The sequence below is a fragment of the Phaseolus vulgaris genome, chromosome 4 (assembly GCF_000499845.2).
Source record: "Phaseolus vulgaris cultivar G19833 chromosome 4, P. vulgaris v2.0, whole genome shotgun sequence".
NCBI classification, from domain to species: Eukaryota; Viridiplantae; Streptophyta; class Magnoliopsida; order Fabales; family Fabaceae; genus Phaseolus; species Phaseolus vulgaris.
In genome coordinates, this window is record NC_023756.2 from 9861123 (window position 1) to 9880281 (window position 19159).

General features: G+C 29.3%; 1 protein-coding gene across 1 annotated transcript; it reads right to left on the bottom strand.

The window, feature by feature from the left end:
- Window positions 1–9891: 9891 nt before the first annotated feature.
- On the bottom strand, window positions 9892–11711 carry LOC137837222 (GDSL esterase/lipase At5g33370-like). The gene is made up of 5 exons (XM_068646157.1): window positions 11388–11711; window positions 11174–11301; window positions 10839–11081; window positions 10496–10748; window positions 9892–10396 (listed from the first exon to the last, which is right to left on the bottom strand). Exons 1-5 carry the CDS (start codon window positions 11638–11640, stop codon window positions 10161–10163), a joined length of 1113 nt encoding a protein of 370 aa, XP_068502258.1. The 5' UTR covers window positions 11641–11711; the 3' UTR covers window positions 9892–10160.
- Between the last annotated feature and the right edge of the window lie 7448 nt (window positions 11712–19159).

Consider the following 19159-nt stretch of genomic DNA (forward strand, 5'->3'; position numbering starts at 1 on the left):
GATTTTTTATATCTATATTTTTATAGCTATATTTTTTTTTTATAAATACTAAAAACTGAAAGGAAAAAACTCACTCCTAGCCTTTAATTTTTTTTTTCTTCGAAAAGAGGTGAAAAGATCTAATTCACATCAACAAATAATAATCACAATAGACGTATGTTTGAAAGAGCCAATTCACACCTTGACATTGATTGATAAAACAAGAACTAATATTTAGCAAGAAATAATAATGGTTTATAACGACAACAAAAAAATTTAACAACTTAAAATAAATAAAAAATCCTATTAATATATCGATAAAAAAAATTTAATCGACATTTGAAAAGTAATAATTTCAACAATGTCTTTGTATTAGTCAAGCCGATGACACCCTAATCAAAATCGAATGAGAAACAACCAAGATCAAAAACATAAATTTGAGAATATGAAGAATTTTAAATTCTTAATTTTGACGTGGAAATTGAATCTAAGCTATCCAATTACTCTAATGAAATTTTGGAATTGTAGGTTATATTATATCAAAAAAATTGCAAAAGTCTTTTCAATAATCAAGAAAGCATTAACCACTAGACCAAACAAATTCTTTGATCATATTATATTTTTATTATACTTATTATTATTAATATAATTTATACATATTAATATAATTAATAATAATAATAATAAAATAAATTATATTCATATTATTAATATTTATTAATATTATTAGTATTAATATTATATTCATATTATTAATATTAATATTGTTAATATTTTAATATTGTTAATATTATTAATAATAATAAGTATAATAAAAATCATAATAAAATTAAAGAATTTGTTTGGTGTAGTGGTTAAATTTTCTTTGATTACTGAAGGAACCTGAACCTATTGCTATCTCAGGATGAAGGGAGTTGGCTTTATTGCACATGGCAATGCTCTTTAAAAAGTTTAGAAGATCATAAGCTGGAGCTGGGAAGACTCAACGATGTGGATGAAAAAGGAAAAAAAAGAAAAATATTGCCTTGAAGGTTGATTCAGAGAAGACGAATACAAATTCAAATAATAAAAATTCGATACTTGTTAAAACAATTTCAAAGTTCTTGAGAAACAAGAATATAAATAAGGGTCGACAACTGAATAGGTTGAGTAAGAAGAGTGGTCAACCTTCAACATCATTTGTTATTACTATGGTACCTGAATGTCCTTGGTTAGAAAATAACTTTGTTGATAACATTAAGAACATGAAAGGTTTTAGAAAGAAGAAAGACTGTGTAGCTTGAGAGGATAATGCCTTCACTTTAACAAGTGTGTGAAGTAGTAGTGAGCAGAAAGCAAACCTTTGTTTGCTAGTTGACCAAAATTATAATGCTGAAAGGGTAATTGGTTCTAATTTTTCTAAGCATTCAAACTATGATTAACTTGTTGATGCATGAGGAAGCAAGAAATTAACTTTTTAAACAATAGAAAAAAGGTGAGAATAAGCGGTTAGAAAATAGAGGAAATAATTAGAAGAGGAAAATTCTAATTTCAAAATTGATTTAGAAAATTTGGAAATGAAATACAACAACTCCTCTTTCAACTTTGATACTCATTTGAAAGTTAAATTTTCTAAATATGAATCTTCCAAAAAAATTAGAGAAATAAGTAAAATTTGTTAAAAGAGAAGTAGCAAGACTAACAATTGGAAAATACAACCTGAATGTCATTCTTAATTCTTTAAGAGATGAGATGACAGATCTAGACTTGGATTTTTCATAATATTTTTCTCTGTTATGAAAAATGGACATATTGTTAACAAGTATTATTTCAATAATGTTGGAGTTCCTAAAGAAAAATTTGCTTAGTTTCCTAAAGGAAAAAGATGTGTGACTAAAATGAGAGGACATGCAGAAAATGTAAAAAATGACGGTCATTTTAGCATTAAAACATCGGTTCTCGGACTGTTGTGTTTCAGCATGTAGTCTATTCTCTTCAAGCAAAGACGACGATTATTTGACCGCCATGTTAAATTCACTCTAAAACGACGAATATGGTAAAAGTCATCGTTTTATACCTTCTCATAAGTTGTATATATAATACATGCAAGAGTTATAAAACGACAGTTATTGTAAAAGTCTTTGTTTTATACCTTCCTTAAACCTAGCACAAATTGTTAGAATTGTAGGTCTTAAACAAGAGGGGGGTTAATTGCTTTAAAAGATTTCTTAAACTTTGAAGGTATAGAGAAAGCCAATGAAGAATCAAAGAGAAAAGAATCAAGTTAGCGAAGAAACAAATTTTTTTTATTCTTTCCATAAATTTAACTGGTTATTTATGCGATTCAACTGGTTGTTTCTATTAGCAGTTAATAAAAACAACCCAAAACAGATTTAAATGAGATTAAGGATAGAAAGAATGACACAGCAAATTTATACTGGTTCACTCTTATACCAAGAGCTACATCTAGTCCCCAGAAACTGCTAGTTATTCCACTAAGCAATCAACAACCTTGATTACAAACCACACACCAAAGAGGTGATCTTGAACCCTTCAAGAACATACACCTCCTTTGACAAACAACACACTACAAATCACAGAACACCCTCTGGATCTACACACAACACGTTTACAGAATTACAGTATTCAAGAGAGAGAAAGGATTGATGACACCTGATACATATTGAATTCAAAAGTTACAAAGCAATCATATTCCGCTCTTAGACAAATCAATCGAAAGTTTGAAGTAGATCTTGGAGAAAACTTATTTGAAAGATTTTAATCTGATATCTAACAACCAGGAGCGTAAAACTAATTATTATAAACTCCAAAAGACTGTTAAAAACATTTAATGAACGAGGCAAATCAGTTTTGAATCAATTAAAATTGAGTTACAAAACAAATTTTGTTAAGGATTTAAAAAAAAAACAATCGGTTGAAATATCGAAACAATTGATTGAATTGGTTTGGCAACAAAGTCAACCAAGTTCAAGCTTTGTCAAAATCTGTTTCAAAAATACTAAGTGTAAAACAACTGATTGAAACGATAAAACAATTGGTTGTTTTTCCACTTCTTTGTAAAACACTTTTTTTCAAAAGGATTTGATTTAAACCAACTTTGGATCCTAACTTAGAGTGGATTTACACAAGGAGCAACAAGACCTTCAAGCAATCCACATAGATTTGGAGACATCAAAGCTCTTGTTCAACACAGATGGTGCCCTAAAACGGCGGTTATTATCATAATTGTTGTTTTACACCCTCCCGAGAGGTATAAAACGACAATTTTGGTTATGATCGCCGTTTTTTATAGGATTTTTTTTAGTTCATTCTGTTTAATGTCAATTCTTATCTAAATTGACCTATTCAATTAAACCCTGCTAGCAAAATACATAAATTCAGAGAAATAAATTATATATATTGATAAAAATGTATTACGAACACTAATAACATATTCATATCTATCTATCTATCTATCTATCTAATTCCTACACTATTGATTAGTTATCCCAAACTTATAGAAATTAAGAAAATATGTGGCACAAGTATATCTCACATATTCTATGGTGGGCAAAGGTAGTGGACTCTCATCCGTAAAGAACTGCATTACAAAATAAGGTTCACATTAATTAGTGTTAAGATACATATATGTTAAAGAATTATAATGAATAATTTAAATATTATTACTTGCTCCCAATCCCTTGTAATGTATGCTCTTATAATGGTAGTCCTTCATTACATAATTTAATAGCCACACTCGTAGCCTCCCGGTTGTCTATTACACTATAATTCAATAGAAATTAAAAGTTAATATTGATAAACTATGAAAAGAGAAAGGCAAAAATTACAAACTTTTAGTGTCAACCACTTCAAATTTTGATAATTTGAATTGGATCGACCTTTGAGGATGTTATATCCACGCCATGAACTGATTAATACAAAAAATCGCATTAGTAGATGTTTATGTAACATACACAGTTAAGTTTATAGCGTACAAGACAAGTCTTATCAACTATGGATAAGACAAGTAATTGCCAATGACCCCTATATCATCCATGAAAAGAGTTAGTAAATATTTAAAACATGAAATAGTAATAATTGATGACTTATAATTGAACTTACTCATTAATATAAGGGCAAAGATAAAAAAAAATTTCCCTCTTTTCTCAGAGTGTTACTGATGTCATTGATAGAAACTCCAGAAAAATACCTACAAGTTATTAGTTAAAGCATAATCAATAATAACACAAAGTAAATTGAAATATAGGTAAAGATACTTACATTATTATTTATCACTATCTATATTTTTTATTAATTTTTTAATCTTAGAGGCATTTTGCACTGGCTAAGACTCGAACCCAAGCCCCAAATAATGTTACAAGCAAACTACAGCAGCTAGGATTCGAACTCAAGTCTTTCCAGTGACCACTACACCAGACAAGTTCTTTGGTCATATTATCATTTTTATTATACTTATACATATTAATATAATTAATAATAATAATAATAATAAAATAAATTCTATTTATATTATTAATATTATTAATATTTATTAATATTATTAATATTTATTATATTTATTAATATTATTAATATTTATTATATTTATTAATGTTATAATTAATATTTATTAATATTATTATTAACGTTATTATTAATATTATTATTAACATTATTATTAATATTATTAATATTATTAATATTATTAGTATTATTATTAATATTATTAGTATTAATATTCATATTATTAATATTATATTCATATTATTAATATTAATTTTGATATAAATATACATTTTGATATTTATTGTGTGTGTATAGTAGTTTTATTTAACTTGAGTAATATTACTTTTATCCGGATATAGATAGATAGAGAGAAAAAGGAAGAAATTATATAATATTAATATAACTTTAATACTATAAATACATATATATTGATTAATATATTTCTTTATTTAATCATTAATTTTTTAAAACTCATGGTTAAATTTAAATTTACTTTCATATTATATATATATATATATATTAATATAAAATTATTTGATATCTTATTTTCAAATATAGGTTATTATAGGTAGTTGTGAAGTTTTTGTTAGATGGCTATATAGGTGTTTGTATCTTACACTTCTTTTCTGATTTGAGATTCTTGTATAAGGATTGAAATATCCTTAAAATGTTTTGTTTAATTTTTTTTTATTCTTTGTCGATAAAAAAAATCTTATTTTCAAATATTTACTTACATAGATTAAAATTGATATAATGTATAATTTTTAAAATATTTTAAATTATAAATTATTTAATCACTTTGTCATTATGATTTATATATTAGTAGAAAGGGTTATTTAGTAACAACTTTTTACATAGATTTATGGAATAATTAATATAGTTTAAACTATAATGATATGCTAACTAGTAATCTGTATTAGAGATTTAATTAATAGTTAATGTAAAAGTCATCATTTTATGTTAAAAGATAATATTGTTTGTTGACAATATTCTTTACTATAACACACAAGTAAAACCAACTACCTATAATGAACTTAATTAAGTCAATATGATCGTAAAATAATAATTAATATGATAGTTGATTTTAATGTAATAGGTAATATGATGACTATGAGTATGACATATATTAAATTTGATTCATACTAATAGATAATATAATAAATTATGTTTAGATTCAAGTAGATTATAGATAAATTAAATGTGATTCATATGTTAATATTGTTAGTATTATTATTATTGTTAGTATTATTAATATTGTTAGTATTATTAATATTGTTAGTATTGTTAGTATTATTAATATTATTAATATTGTTAGTATTATTAATATTGTTAGTATTATTAATATTGTTAGTATTGTTAGTATTATTAATATTGTTAGTATTGTTAGTATTGTTAGTATTATTAATATTATTAATATTGTTAGTATTATTAATAATAATAAGTATAATAAAAATCATAATAAAACTAAAGAATTTGCTTGGTGTAGTGGTTAAGTTTTACTTGGTTGTTGAAGGAATCTGGCTTCAAATCCCATTCACTGTTAATTTTTTATTTTATGGTGCTTATATTTACATACGGAAAAAATCCGTATGTAATTTACATACGGATTTTGATTCCCGCTCCATGGCGCCAAAAATTACATACGGATATAATCCGTATGTAATGTTGATTTTACATACGGATTTTGATCCGTATGTAATAATCTGTATGTAATTCGCGTTTTTCTTGTAGTGGGTGTCCAGCTACAAATTCTAACAAATTTGACATGTATATGTACAGTGACATGTCAGTGTCTCTTTCAAAAAATGTATAATCTCACGGAATGTCCATAGGGTCTTGACCAATCTCTTTAGCAGTTGCTGCTAAAGAAGCTATAAGATCGTCAATGAGAACCTCATGCTTCTTTTTTGGACTTGGTTTCTAATGAGATTTCTACAAGATAAAAAACATTTGTATTAAATTAGATGTAATATATAAATATAAATTAATATAATTAAATGAAATTATTATCGGAGGTTCTGGTATAATTCGAATGAGGTGTCTGGGTCAAGGCTATGAATGTCTGAAATGCATCGGCCACAGTTGTTACCTCATCTGAAGGTAGTGGAACATGAGCATCAACTACTAGTACTTCTTCTACCATTACCTTCACCACATTAGAGGAGAAAGGAACATTATGTAAGGTGGTTGCCTCTTGATAGACTTTTCCAAATGGACACCACCTGAGGAAAAATGTCGCCATCTACCAGTAGCTGGCATTAATTGGCATATCTGGCCAATGACATCCCCCTTGATGTTGTAGGAGCTGCACAACTCCCTTTTGTGCTATTGGAAGCGGGACTAACATGTCGCTCAAGCGACTCAGAACAATGTTGTTGCAATACAAACTCCTGTCACAACTCTAGTTGCACGCATACAATCTCCTTTCTCATCTCCTTCTTAATTCTTGACGTATCTTACTCGTTAGTTCAACTTTGGTCTCTAAAGCGGCGAAGGAGGATGAGTGTCGTGGTGTAGCTCCGAAATAATTTTTAATTCCAACCCCTTTTCTAGTTGCATGTACATGACCATGGTGCTCTGACTGTCCAATTGCTTCAACCAGGATATCTTTACCACCTTGAGGTACAAAATTACCTTGGGTGCTTTGCTAAACCAAGGAACCCTACAAGAGACCAAAATCATATAAGTTTTTAATATAATTAATGCTTTAAAATAAATGAAAAAGAGGATAAAAATAACTTACAATTTTTTATAAGACTATCCGTGATTGCTCAGAACTATATGCACCCGACTTTTAAATTTGGGTCATCTTCCATTTTTCGTGGCAGGAAGGTGGTGATGGAGGTTCACTGACCCCTGTATCAATCTCAGACACAGTCCCCTGTCTGGATTGCTCCTTTTCCGTCATCAATGATTGTTCAAGTTTTCGATACCCCGAACGAGACATTAGGTGCAGAGTAACATCATTTAATGTTGTGTCTTAAGCTTTCTTCTAACGATCCTATCATAAATGAAATAAACAAAGTGAATCAAATAATATTAAGTTATTAATGTTATGATCTATAAATAAATAGTTAAGTAACTTCACTTACCAACTACTTTTCAGATTCACGACTTTGAACAAAAAGACGTCATGTCTCTTCATCAATATTGTTGTACTTTAAATAAGGGTTTTGGCCTTTATAGCGGCCAAAAACATAATTTTTTGCCAGTGTTGACTTAAACTAACGAAATTTAATGCCGATATTAGATATAATCTTTGATCTCAGCGGTTCCACATTAGGGATCTGCAAAATAATATCATGAAATTAAAATTGATCAATTAATATTAAAAAGCAATATATGATAATAATAATTAAAATCGACCTCAGACACATCATCGCATGAATTAATTAATATGGAGAGCCTCTCACGAGCAACAACTCCAAGATAGGTGCTGAAAGTCTAAGCATCAGAACCAAAAGTCACTTCAGTGTTGACGTCAATGTTGACAAGTGTCTTCTCACCACTGGCACGTCTCAATGAGAGACGTTGTAGTCTAGTACGTCCTCTGCTAGCTCGTCCGAAAGGGGGATTAAAAGAAATTGGAGTCTGATCGTCAGCTATATCTGTGTTAAAAAATTAGGTAATAAACATTAGTTAAATTGCAACGAAAGAAAATCATATAAAACAAATACATAAAATTCTAAATTTATATTATAAAAAATATTTCTAAATTTGTTATCATAGTGGGTTGAATGTTAATATGTAAATTTTTTCATTGTGGTCTTTACGGGTTGCATGTACATCATCAACTACATCGTCATCTTTATTCATTATCATTGGTGTGAATGAACGAGGGTCACCATTTTCAATATCATCAATAGTCTCCCCTTGTTTTTTCCCGTGTAAAACGACATACCAATGTTCTAACGTAGGATCTTTGATGTAGAAAACCTGAGATGCTTGTTAAACCATTACAAATGGCTCATCTCTACAACCTATCTTTCGAAAGTCCACTAATGTGAATTGATTTTGTTGAGATTATGAGAGTCTCAGTTCATGAGCGGGGTGAATTGTACTAAGGAAAATTTTCAAAAATATACTCTTATAAGAAATCCTGACAGAAAAAGAATAGATCGATTAAAGGAAAAGGCGTTGTGAATTTATAGTCGTAAATGGGTCTTTTTGCACTAGTGTACCAAGTATAGGTTTTTACTTAATTGTTTTTTTCGGGAGTAAAGGTAAAATTAATTTAAAGATTAAGATAGTTGTTGCAAAATAAGGATTAAACAATCAAGGTAAACATATTCTTTGATGATAATAAATGTATAAATGTCTTTGAATGAGCATAAAGCATAAGTAAATGAACATTTGTGTTGATTGATGATGTTTTCAAATGTAAACAATATGTAATATTGTTTTATAATTGATTGTTTGAGCCTAGAATTTGTTGCGTTTCACTGTTTTAATTGATTGTCATAAATAATAATCGATTAATTGGTTACAATCCTTCTGAATATTTCTAGTTCTTATTGTTTTAATTGATTGCTAGAGATAATAATGAATTATCTAGGTCTGATTACACGTGTTTTAAAATGAAGAATAATTCAACCAATTACCATTAAATTTTATTCGATTAATTAATGCCATTGTCATTGTTACACTTGATGTAAACAACTATTTTCTCAAACATCAATTTGATTGATTGAGGTAAGTTCGTTTTAATGATTCAAATGATTATATTTTTTTACTATAAATACTTTTTTCAAAAGGATTAAACATACCTTCGTTATTTGCTTGGTTAAGATATATTTTTTGTTGCATCATTCATTCCTTCCTTCTTAAAACCCTCTATCAGTGGTTTCTCCTTCTCAGTCAAAAAGATCGAAGAATGTTGCTATCAAGAGAGGAAAAACTTTTGTAACTCCAAAACTTCTAGCCCTACTTGAAGGCTAGATAAAGTGAAAAGGAAATGAGAGTTCAAGAATTATTTATTGTATTCCTCTTGAAGTGATCTATTAGTAGAACATATCCTCCTTGACTATGTTTAGAAGTTAATTTACTTATTCTATCTTGTATATTGTTCTGCTTGTAATTGACGTATAAAGATAATAAATTTTAATTATTCTAAGGTTGAATAGGTAAAACTAAGAAGTATCAATTTTTTATCCAACACCTATGTAAATATGGTCCACTCATTCCAATATTTATACGGTATGAAATAATAAGTAATATAAAAATTTAAATAATTAATTTTAATTTTGGTCAGATTCCAAGATCAAATCACAAAGCAAACAGAACCATCCAATTCTAAAAGTTTCCAAATAAATCCTTTTTTTTTTAATTCTATTCGATTATTGAATTTTTGGATAATTTTTTAGTTATTTTAACCAGTTGAGTTCCAAACACCCATAATTATTATGTAGAAAATAAAAATAATGAAGGTAACAAAAGATACATAGATAAAATATTTAAATTTTTTAAGGATTAACAATTTGAAAGAAAAGCTAATTAAGAACTCAATGGAAAAACAAAAACATACTTAAGCCATGACTATTTAGTAGTACTTTCCTATAGTTTTGTTCCCCACTTATATGAAGGAATACAGTAATCACAATTACAAATTAATAAACTAAAACAAGTAGAAAGCGAGATGCCATGAACTAGCATCGAGGGCCAATAAAAGTGTAACGAATGATCATTACTGTGTATCTTCATGTGGTGATAGCATCCAAAGCGAGGATGGTGCTAAGGTTCATAGGGTTCATGTAGGCTTTAGAACCTGACATGATTTCCTCAACAATAAGTCTGTTGGCCTTTTCTGATGGATGGAATGCATCCCAAAATGCATACTGCCCTCTGTTAGGGCACAGGTTCGACAGTGGTGTGCACAATCCAAGACCATTGTAGGGTCCTTGTCCACAACAAGCTACTTTTGCCGTAATAAACCCTACACGAATGAACACCACAAATCTTACTCTATTGCTTCACTATTTAAACAAATCATGCCAAGTAATTAGAAAAATAGTTGAGGTGAGTGATGTATTACCAAATTGTTGGGGGTTAGAAACGAAATCGTTGTGCGTTTTTCCTGTGTTTGCAGCAATGAACACGTCCTTCCCAAGTTTCCTGTTGAGTTGAAGTAACATTTGTTCCAGTTGTGGGTTGAACAATGCTGCAGCTCGTTGTAATTCAGCAGCACATTGTCCATTTGTGCCACGTTGAGCCAATTCTGAAGGAACACACCCCAAGGGTCCCGTGCCTGTCACTAGAACTCTCCGAGCTCCCAAATCATACAATTTCTGCAATATATATATTTATCACTGACTATATACAGTGATGAAAAGACATTATATGATAACCCTTTTGTTGATTAAATAAGTTGTTGTTACCTGCAAAAGTTTTTGGTACTCAGAGATGAGATAGTTCACATATTGAGGCAGTGGGTATTGGCGTGACCTTGCTGAATTGGGGACCAAGAAATAGTTGTTCACAAAATCATTGCCTCCTACAGTGATGAGAACAAGTGCTTGATTCACCAAGCTCTTTGTTTGTGAACTTCCAATTATAGCACTCACTCGGTTTTGGTATTCTTTAAAATACTCTAGCTGTCTATACATTCTGATTACATTCACCTGAAAAATGTTTCATGCCATCACCTTTTTTAAACTTAAACATCAATTTAGAAATGCATAGGAAGCAATTAACTGGGAGGAAATGAACTCACAAACTGAAGTCCAGTGTCATTAAGGATTCCTATTCCAGCTGAAGCGAAATTGGCACCAACTAGGAGCTTATTTCCTCTTAATTCTGGACTCAAGTATGGCAATGTAGACTCAGCACCGATTTTCTGACCTGATCAACACACACCACATACTTACATATATATAAATGAAAGTTAAAAAGATGAATGTGGGAAGAGAGAGATGTGTAAACTGAACTGATAAGATCAGGAATGTTGTAGCCATTGGAGAAACGACCAGTTGGTCTATGAGTTGGAGAGTAATCAATGCCATAAGGAGGGGCATCAGCACGTGCAGTGGTAGCCAAGTAATTGTTGTTTCCACTATCAACAAGTGAATCTCCAAACACAAAGAATGCCCTTGCCCTTGCTTCGGCACCACACACAATGCTTCCAATTACTATAACACAACTAAGAATGGCCAAAAGAGCAAAATTTGAATAGGATGTCATATTGAAAGGATCCTGTTGGAGTGAGTTAACTGAATGAAGAAGAAGTTCTGGGTTATGGATGGAGAATTATGAGGAACTCCATGCTTTATATAACAAACCTTTCTCCTTTGATTGAACAGATCTTACTGGCTTTGGAGGTTGATTTATGGTGCTCTTTAATCAAAGTTGAATGATGTTTCTTCTTCTGCTTCCGAAATTGTTGGCATTGTGATCATAAACATAAATGCGATAGGTTTGATTCGTTGAAGTGCAAGCAGAAAACGGAAGGCTTTACACGTTATTGTTTTGTAATCAATAGCTTTTTCTAATCATTAATTTTACTGAAGACTTTATCTTCTGATATTCAGATGGAGATACTAAAACTAATTAGGAGTTGTAGTCTTAGATATTATGTGAGGAATATTATGGATCAATGGAGACTTCATATTCAAACAAATCTGAAGTGATGATAACTATTTGTTTTCTAAATGGTTATTTAAAATAAATGTAATCATACATGTTTTCTTTCTAATTAAGAAATGACATTACTTTTTGAAATGGGTATATTTTTACTTTTACGATTGTTGATGATTATGTCTCATTCAGATTTAGTCTTTCTTATTGGTTGATGTAACATTAGATTTTTGTGAATTATGTTTTTTCCATTTTGGCCCTCGCTCCCCACTGTCTTTTTCCATCTTTGCCACCCAACCTAAATCTCTAATCGACGCCAACCACCCTTTACCTCGATTCTGCTCTCCATATAAGAAAAAGCCATAATCCAACTTTATTTTTCATTTTCTTTCTTTTTTAATGTCGCCAATTATTTGTACTGATTATTCTGTGAAAAGAAAGGAAAGAGATTGAAGTTTGCAGCAGAGATCGACTGGACACTGAATCTGGAGGGTTAGCACTGTTTTGTTTCTCAAATCCTAAAGATACATACAGTTTTAATTTAATTTGTTCTTTGTTGAATTGTTGCAGGAGTTGCATGGCTTAGCAGGGTTTTGATTATTCGATGTTGTATAAAAATGAAATTGTTTTGAAAAAAAAAAAAGAGTGTGGTGATGGTTTTCATAAATTTGATTTTGGTGATTCAAATGGAAAGTGTTATGTTCCTGGTAATAGACATGATTTTGTTAAGATTGTTGAATTTTTGATTTTATAAGGGGGATAAAAATTAGTATAAGAAGTGGAAGACTAACTTTATTAGGTAGCATTTTTCTAGCTCAGCTATAAAACATTTATCGTCATCAGCTCGATTGAAAATCTTTATTGTCACCAGCTCGACTAGAAACATTTATTGTTACCAACTCAATTGAAAATCTGACTTTCTAACGCACATCTACATAAGACAAACCTTACCAGGTGACATTTACATAAAGTTGACATTATCAGGTGGCATTTACATAAGTTCGACCTTATGAAGAAGGTGCTTATCTAATTGTCAACATGACATTTGCTTAAAATTTAACACTATGCAACAAATGCAAGTTCATTTTTTAACTTACACAATCGTCAAACAATATACTTGTAAGGTAATTTAAATTAGGACATAACGATAAGGAAGAACAAAGTCTTAAACCGATTAGGCACAAGTTATGTCATAATGAAAATGAGCAATCTAATGTTTTCGTACATAATCCTAAATTGATTAGGCACGACTTACATCGTAAATCTCTTAATCTACTCGGCTTGAGGCTAGATGATCGTGTACTCTTAGTTAATCTTATCTCGTACTAAATATCTTTTGTTAAAAGAAAATGTAACTTATCTAAAGAGTCGATTATATAGTATATTAATCCTTAATAGAGATATTCAATTAAACTATCGAGAATCTTGGCAAAAAAGAGAATGAAAAATCTGCTTATGGTACCTAAAATCATTTAAGAAAAATACAAAATTTAAGAATTAGATAATATCAATTATGAGATTAAAAAAGTAACATATAATTAATTAAAGCTTATAAAATAAATATGAACAACGTTCTTGGACTTGAATTCTCTTATTTGAGTTCTTTGAACCATAACAATTTACTAATCATATCATATGGTAATAAAAAAAAAAGTTGCTAGAAAAGCACAAGTGCTTGATTTCGAATAGGTTGTAGCAACCCTATATCTAGAAAGAAAATAATAATATACGAAATCTAAACATTAAAGAAAATATTGATTTGATAACATCTTTTTCTATATAACTAATTGAATTGTCTTATTAATTTATATATTCATATTATTATATTATCATAAGAAGGTTATGAAATAGATGAATACAAAATAGGAACACAGTCAATATCATTCAAATATTGAATAGCACTCAACTAATATTTGAAAAAAAAAATACATCTTTTGTAAATGTTATAGGATGAGAAATTATTTTTTTAACACGACTCTTTCATAATAATAAGAGTTTGTGATTTTCATAAATAATTAAATAAATGATTATCTAGTGATTATATTCAATATTAGTCAAGTAATATTTATTTCAAAAAGAAGCAAGATAAGAAGACTAGTAACAGATTGTTTTAATTAATCTCATGACAAATGTTGAAAAAAATATTTCTCTCTGTTCGAATCATGACAATATCCATAAAAAGAGAAGATAATTAATTTAAAAGTATATTAATAAACTTAATACTAAATTAGAATATAAAATCAATAAATTTCCATATGGTTAGCATTATGAAGTATGGTTTTATATAACAACCACTTTAATAGTTTGGTGGAAAGTTAGAATGGTCTAATATGAAATATTTGTGACAGATTTAAAGACAGCCTTTGAAGTTGATGACTAATTGAGTCAAACAAAATTAAGTTTTGTAGCTGAGACTGCGGTGCGTTATTCATTATAGTACTTCCTATAATCACTTACTCTCTCACCCAACCACAAATCTCTTCAAAACATTATTATAACTATTTTTACTTATTCAAGACTCAACAAATATTATGAGAAACATTTCTCTTTCTGTCTATTTTCTTTAATCTAAATAATTCAACTTTTCATTTTTTTTATTCTTCTTTTACCTTCTTGCTTTCGCTCTTCAATTTAAATAAAGATAACATTATTTTATATTATTACGTTTCTGTCCCACAAATTTATAAAATTTATCATTTATTTAAATTAATTTAAAAATTATTGGTTTTAGTCTTTCTTTTCCTCAATTACATAAAATATTTTACTTATGTATAATAAATAATTACAAGCTATTTTATACATTGTGTTTTTAGTAGCAAATATTTTATAATTACTATTATTATTTTAATTTTTTTTATAAAAAAATATATTAAATGAGAGTTTTCGAAATACTTCAACCCTTCCACAACATAAAAATATACAAAAGAAAGTACCTAAAATATTTCATTTAAATCTACTTCTCAAAGTCTATACCCTTTTGACACATTTTCCTTCCAGATCCAACATAACATTCAAATAATCATCAACCTTACCAATACATAGAACAATGATCCTACACTAATGCTTCAACTGATATGCTCTGAAGTATTTCAAAAATACTTATGCAATAGAAACAAAACTTAGTTATGAAAACTTTCCAAAGTAGAGATTTTGGTTAGCTCTATTGTGACAACTGAAACAGACCATCGACACTCCAAATCTGTAATTTCTTTTTTATCAGTAAAAAATAAAATAAAATTAAGAGAATATTTCAGGATATCCCAAATCAGTAGATTCATGTTATGTTTTGTGCCATCTCCATGAAAGTTTTGACCTTTTGAAGGCCTCCATGTTTAATTTTTTACTTTGAAAACCTGTTTTCAACTATATCTAGGATATTTGTGGGCATTACTTTTATAACACAGGTGAGACCCGTTTATGATGCCAATCTGCATTGTAAAGGCTATGCATTCGCAACTATTCACGCCTATCTGGATGTTTACTGTAAGGCAACTATTCCACCAACTTGTATATTACTTAAATTTGTGAACATAAAATATATTTTTATTTTATTGCTATTTTATAAATAAGAATACAATTTCTTTAAATAGTGTCATAATAAACTTCTCAAATTCTACATGTTATCTAATAATAACTTGATTTTGTACTTAAATCTTCAAGATTAATTTTTGCATCACAAAGGTACTTCTCCAGCAAGGTATTCTTTAAGTTGAGTTTAAACATTCGATTATTCATCATCTCCACGTGTGCGAGCATTCGTCAATTTTTGTCCTTCAAGTAAAAAATCCGGTCTTTCATGAGAATCAAACAACTTCTCTCCAATAATGATTCCATATTGAGAATATTAGTCTTCAAGTCCGGTACATAATGAAAGTAAGGTACATATAGCTCTAATACCAATTTGTGAACAGAGAATATATTTTTATTTAAGTACCAGTTTTCAATTAATACAATCTCTCTAAATAGTCTCACAATAGACTTCTCAAATTCTACATGTTATCGAATCACAATTGTATTATAAATTACATTTAAAATCTTAGTATAAATGATATTTAAAACCATAATTAAAGGTAATAATTATTAACCCATTCAAATTTCAAAACAAAATTAATGACAACTTTGAGTTTAATGCTTAACATATACCATCATTTTGAGTACACGTTATCATTATCATACCTCTTGTAATGTAACCCTACTTCTGAACCTATTCATCATTTTTAGTTTTTGTGCCTTAGTCTTATTGCAAGGATATGATCAATTCTGAATGCAACCTCAAAATTGTTTTTGTATGCTTAGTATACATTTCATTAAAATTGATTGTTTATGCTTAGCACATTTCATTTTGGTACATACACAAGTGAAAGTAAAAAAAAAAAATTAGCCTTGTCAAGATTTGATCCATATCCACGCCTAAACTTTTAATTGTTGAGTTCTGAATCTTTTCTACCCATTTATTACACTATACAAAAATCAAATAACAATCAAATTTAGAGACAAAAATAATTAGATCATATTTTAGAGACTAAAAAATTATTGGTATCTAAAGTGGTTCCTATTATTAATAAAAATTTATAAAATAGTTTCTAAATTGGTATATAACCATTAGCTACCAAGATTTTAGCTAATTTAGAATATAAAGTAGTTAGTAACTAAAATATTGGTAGCTAATAGTTAGATATCAGTTTAGAAACTATTTTATAGATTTTTATTAATAAGAGAAACTACTTTAGATACCAATATTTTTTTTAATTTATAAAATGGTCTCTAATTTAGTCAAGTAATAACTAATTATTTTGGTCTTTAAAATTAGTTTCTATTTAATGATTTTCTTGTAGTGTTATGACGTCCCTTAACATAACATCATTCCTATGATCCCATATTCCTCTCATTAATGCCATCCACATAGTTTTTCATATTACATTTCCATTTGCTCTTAGACATGGTAACATGAACTGATGAAAATGATATAGAATTCTATTTGGAGAAGCTACTTTTAGAAGCTATTTTAAGACTTGTCCACCTATGACAATATAGTGTTGGGTACTTTCCTTATGCTCCTTTACATAGTACACAAAGCTTACTAGGGATAGGAATTCCCATCACTTTTAAGGCCTAGTCTTACAATTGTAATCATTCATTATATAATGTAATAGTCACACTCACAACTTCCTGGTTGTCTATTACACTATAAAAAGCTTACTAGGGATAGGAATTCCCCTCACTTTTATAGCTTCCTGATAAATGGTGTTCTTCTAATTGTTTATCAAACATTGCAAGGGTACCTGATATTTTTGGATCCCTGGTGACTACAATTTACCAATTCTAGAATGGTAGTGATTGGATTATTCCATCGACTTTACAACAGGTGAATCATTTTTTTAAGATATCATGATTGGGCAGGAATAAGATACTTCTAATTGGACTCTAGAAGACTCTGGTCATTTCACTCTTTTATTAAGAGTGATGATAGTCCTTTGGTTAATTTAATTAAAATTATTGTGATTACCTTCTCTATTTGAATCATATGGTGTATGAGAAATTATGCTAGATTTCAAGTTAAGACTGATCTTTCCAGGGCCATTTCCACCATTAAGGATTTCATTTTCCTAGTGGGTAATTCATCTAGAAGCTCTATGAGGAATGATATGTTCGACTTCAATATGCTTAAGTTCTTTGATATTAATACTTGTAGTGGTAAAGTTCTTCATCCTCATCCCGTTAGATGGGATCATCAAGTTGAGTTAAAATTAATATTGATGATGCTGCTAGGATTTCTCATGGTCTTGCTGATTGTGGTGGTATTTTTTGTGAGAGTATGGGAGGGGGGAATTTATTGGTGGTTTCTCTGCTTTCCTTGATATTCAAACTTCTTTGGTTGTTGAGTTTTATATAGTTATACATATCATTGAAGAAACTAAAACGATGGGTTTTAGTAATTTATGGCTTGAATGTGATCCTACCTTGATTTGTACTGCATTTAGTGGTAGGACTAACGTTCCTTGAGTTCTTTATAATAGGTGAAAAACTTGCCTTGATTACTGTGGAAAAATCAAGTTTCAGATTTCTTACATTTTCGTGAAGGTAATGCATGTGCTGACCAACTTGCTAATTTGGGGTTTATTCATAGAGAACATTTTCATTGGTATAATAGGCTTCCATATAGTCTTTTCTTAGAATTCTTTCTTAATAGGTATAGATTACCTAAGTATCGGCTTTTTTAGGTTTTTTATATATGAGTTTTGGTCTAGCACCCCCATATTTGCTTCTATTTCTTTTATTTATTTATTTTCGTTTTTTTTAGTAATATTGTTTTCATGTGGTGGCAGATGATTGTTGATATTTGAGGTGTCATCATATATGAAATGTCAAGTTTGAGAGTGATGCCTAACATAAAAGTTTTTTAAAAACAAAAAAAAAAACATATTTTTGAGCTCTTGAACTAATCATGTCACATAAGGCACTAAGGGTATTCAGAAAGGATGGACACCCAAATATTTTAAAATAACTAAGATTTTGGAATGGGCATGTAAAATCTCAAAGAGGATTTCATTTTAATAAGATAACAACATGTGTGACAACAAATAACCAACGAATTGTAGGCAAATTTGATTAAAAAAAGAGATTTGGAGAAACATTCATAATGTATTATAATGTATTAGTGAAAATATTATTGGGTATGAAGTCAGGACCAATTGGGTTGGGCTGACTAGACACATGTTTAGTGAGTGGGCTTAATTATTATGTCCCTTTATTATCTCTATTTATCTCTATTTAAAGAGATCATTGTACTTGTAATTGGTGTGCAACAGGATATAATGTAAACCTAATAGTTGCCCCGGGTGGATGTAGGTTGCAGTTGGCGACCGAACCACGTTAAATCTTGTGTCGTTTATTTTTCTGCAGTTGATTCGTGATTATGTGTGTTGTTTCCGCGTGCGTTTTTCCCATCAAGTGATATCAAGAGCCTTGGTTCGTTTACACACTAGAGATTCGATCAGCAGAAATTAATCGACGAGATGTGAAAATTGCGGTTGCAGTAGCGTCCCAGAGTTAAGGTTTCGCAGAGGCGGCAACAACATCCCAAAGCTAGGGTTTTGCAGGGGTTGCAGCAGCGTCCTAAGGCTTA

Bases quoted from the DNA above. Each gene is read 5' to 3' on its own strand.
- LOC137837222 (XM_068646157.1), bottom strand. From the start codon at position 11,640: ATGACATCCTATTCAAATTTTGCTCTTTTGGCCATTCTTAGTTGTGTT. The intron at 11,302-11,387 runs GTTCAGTTTACA...TGTGTTGATCAG, and splicing joins CAACATTCCTGATCTTATCA to GTCAGAAAATCGGTGCTGAG. The intron at 10,397-10,495 runs GTAATACATCAC...TCATTCGTGTAG, and splicing joins TTCTAACCCCCAACAATTTG to GGTTTATTACGGCAAAAGTA.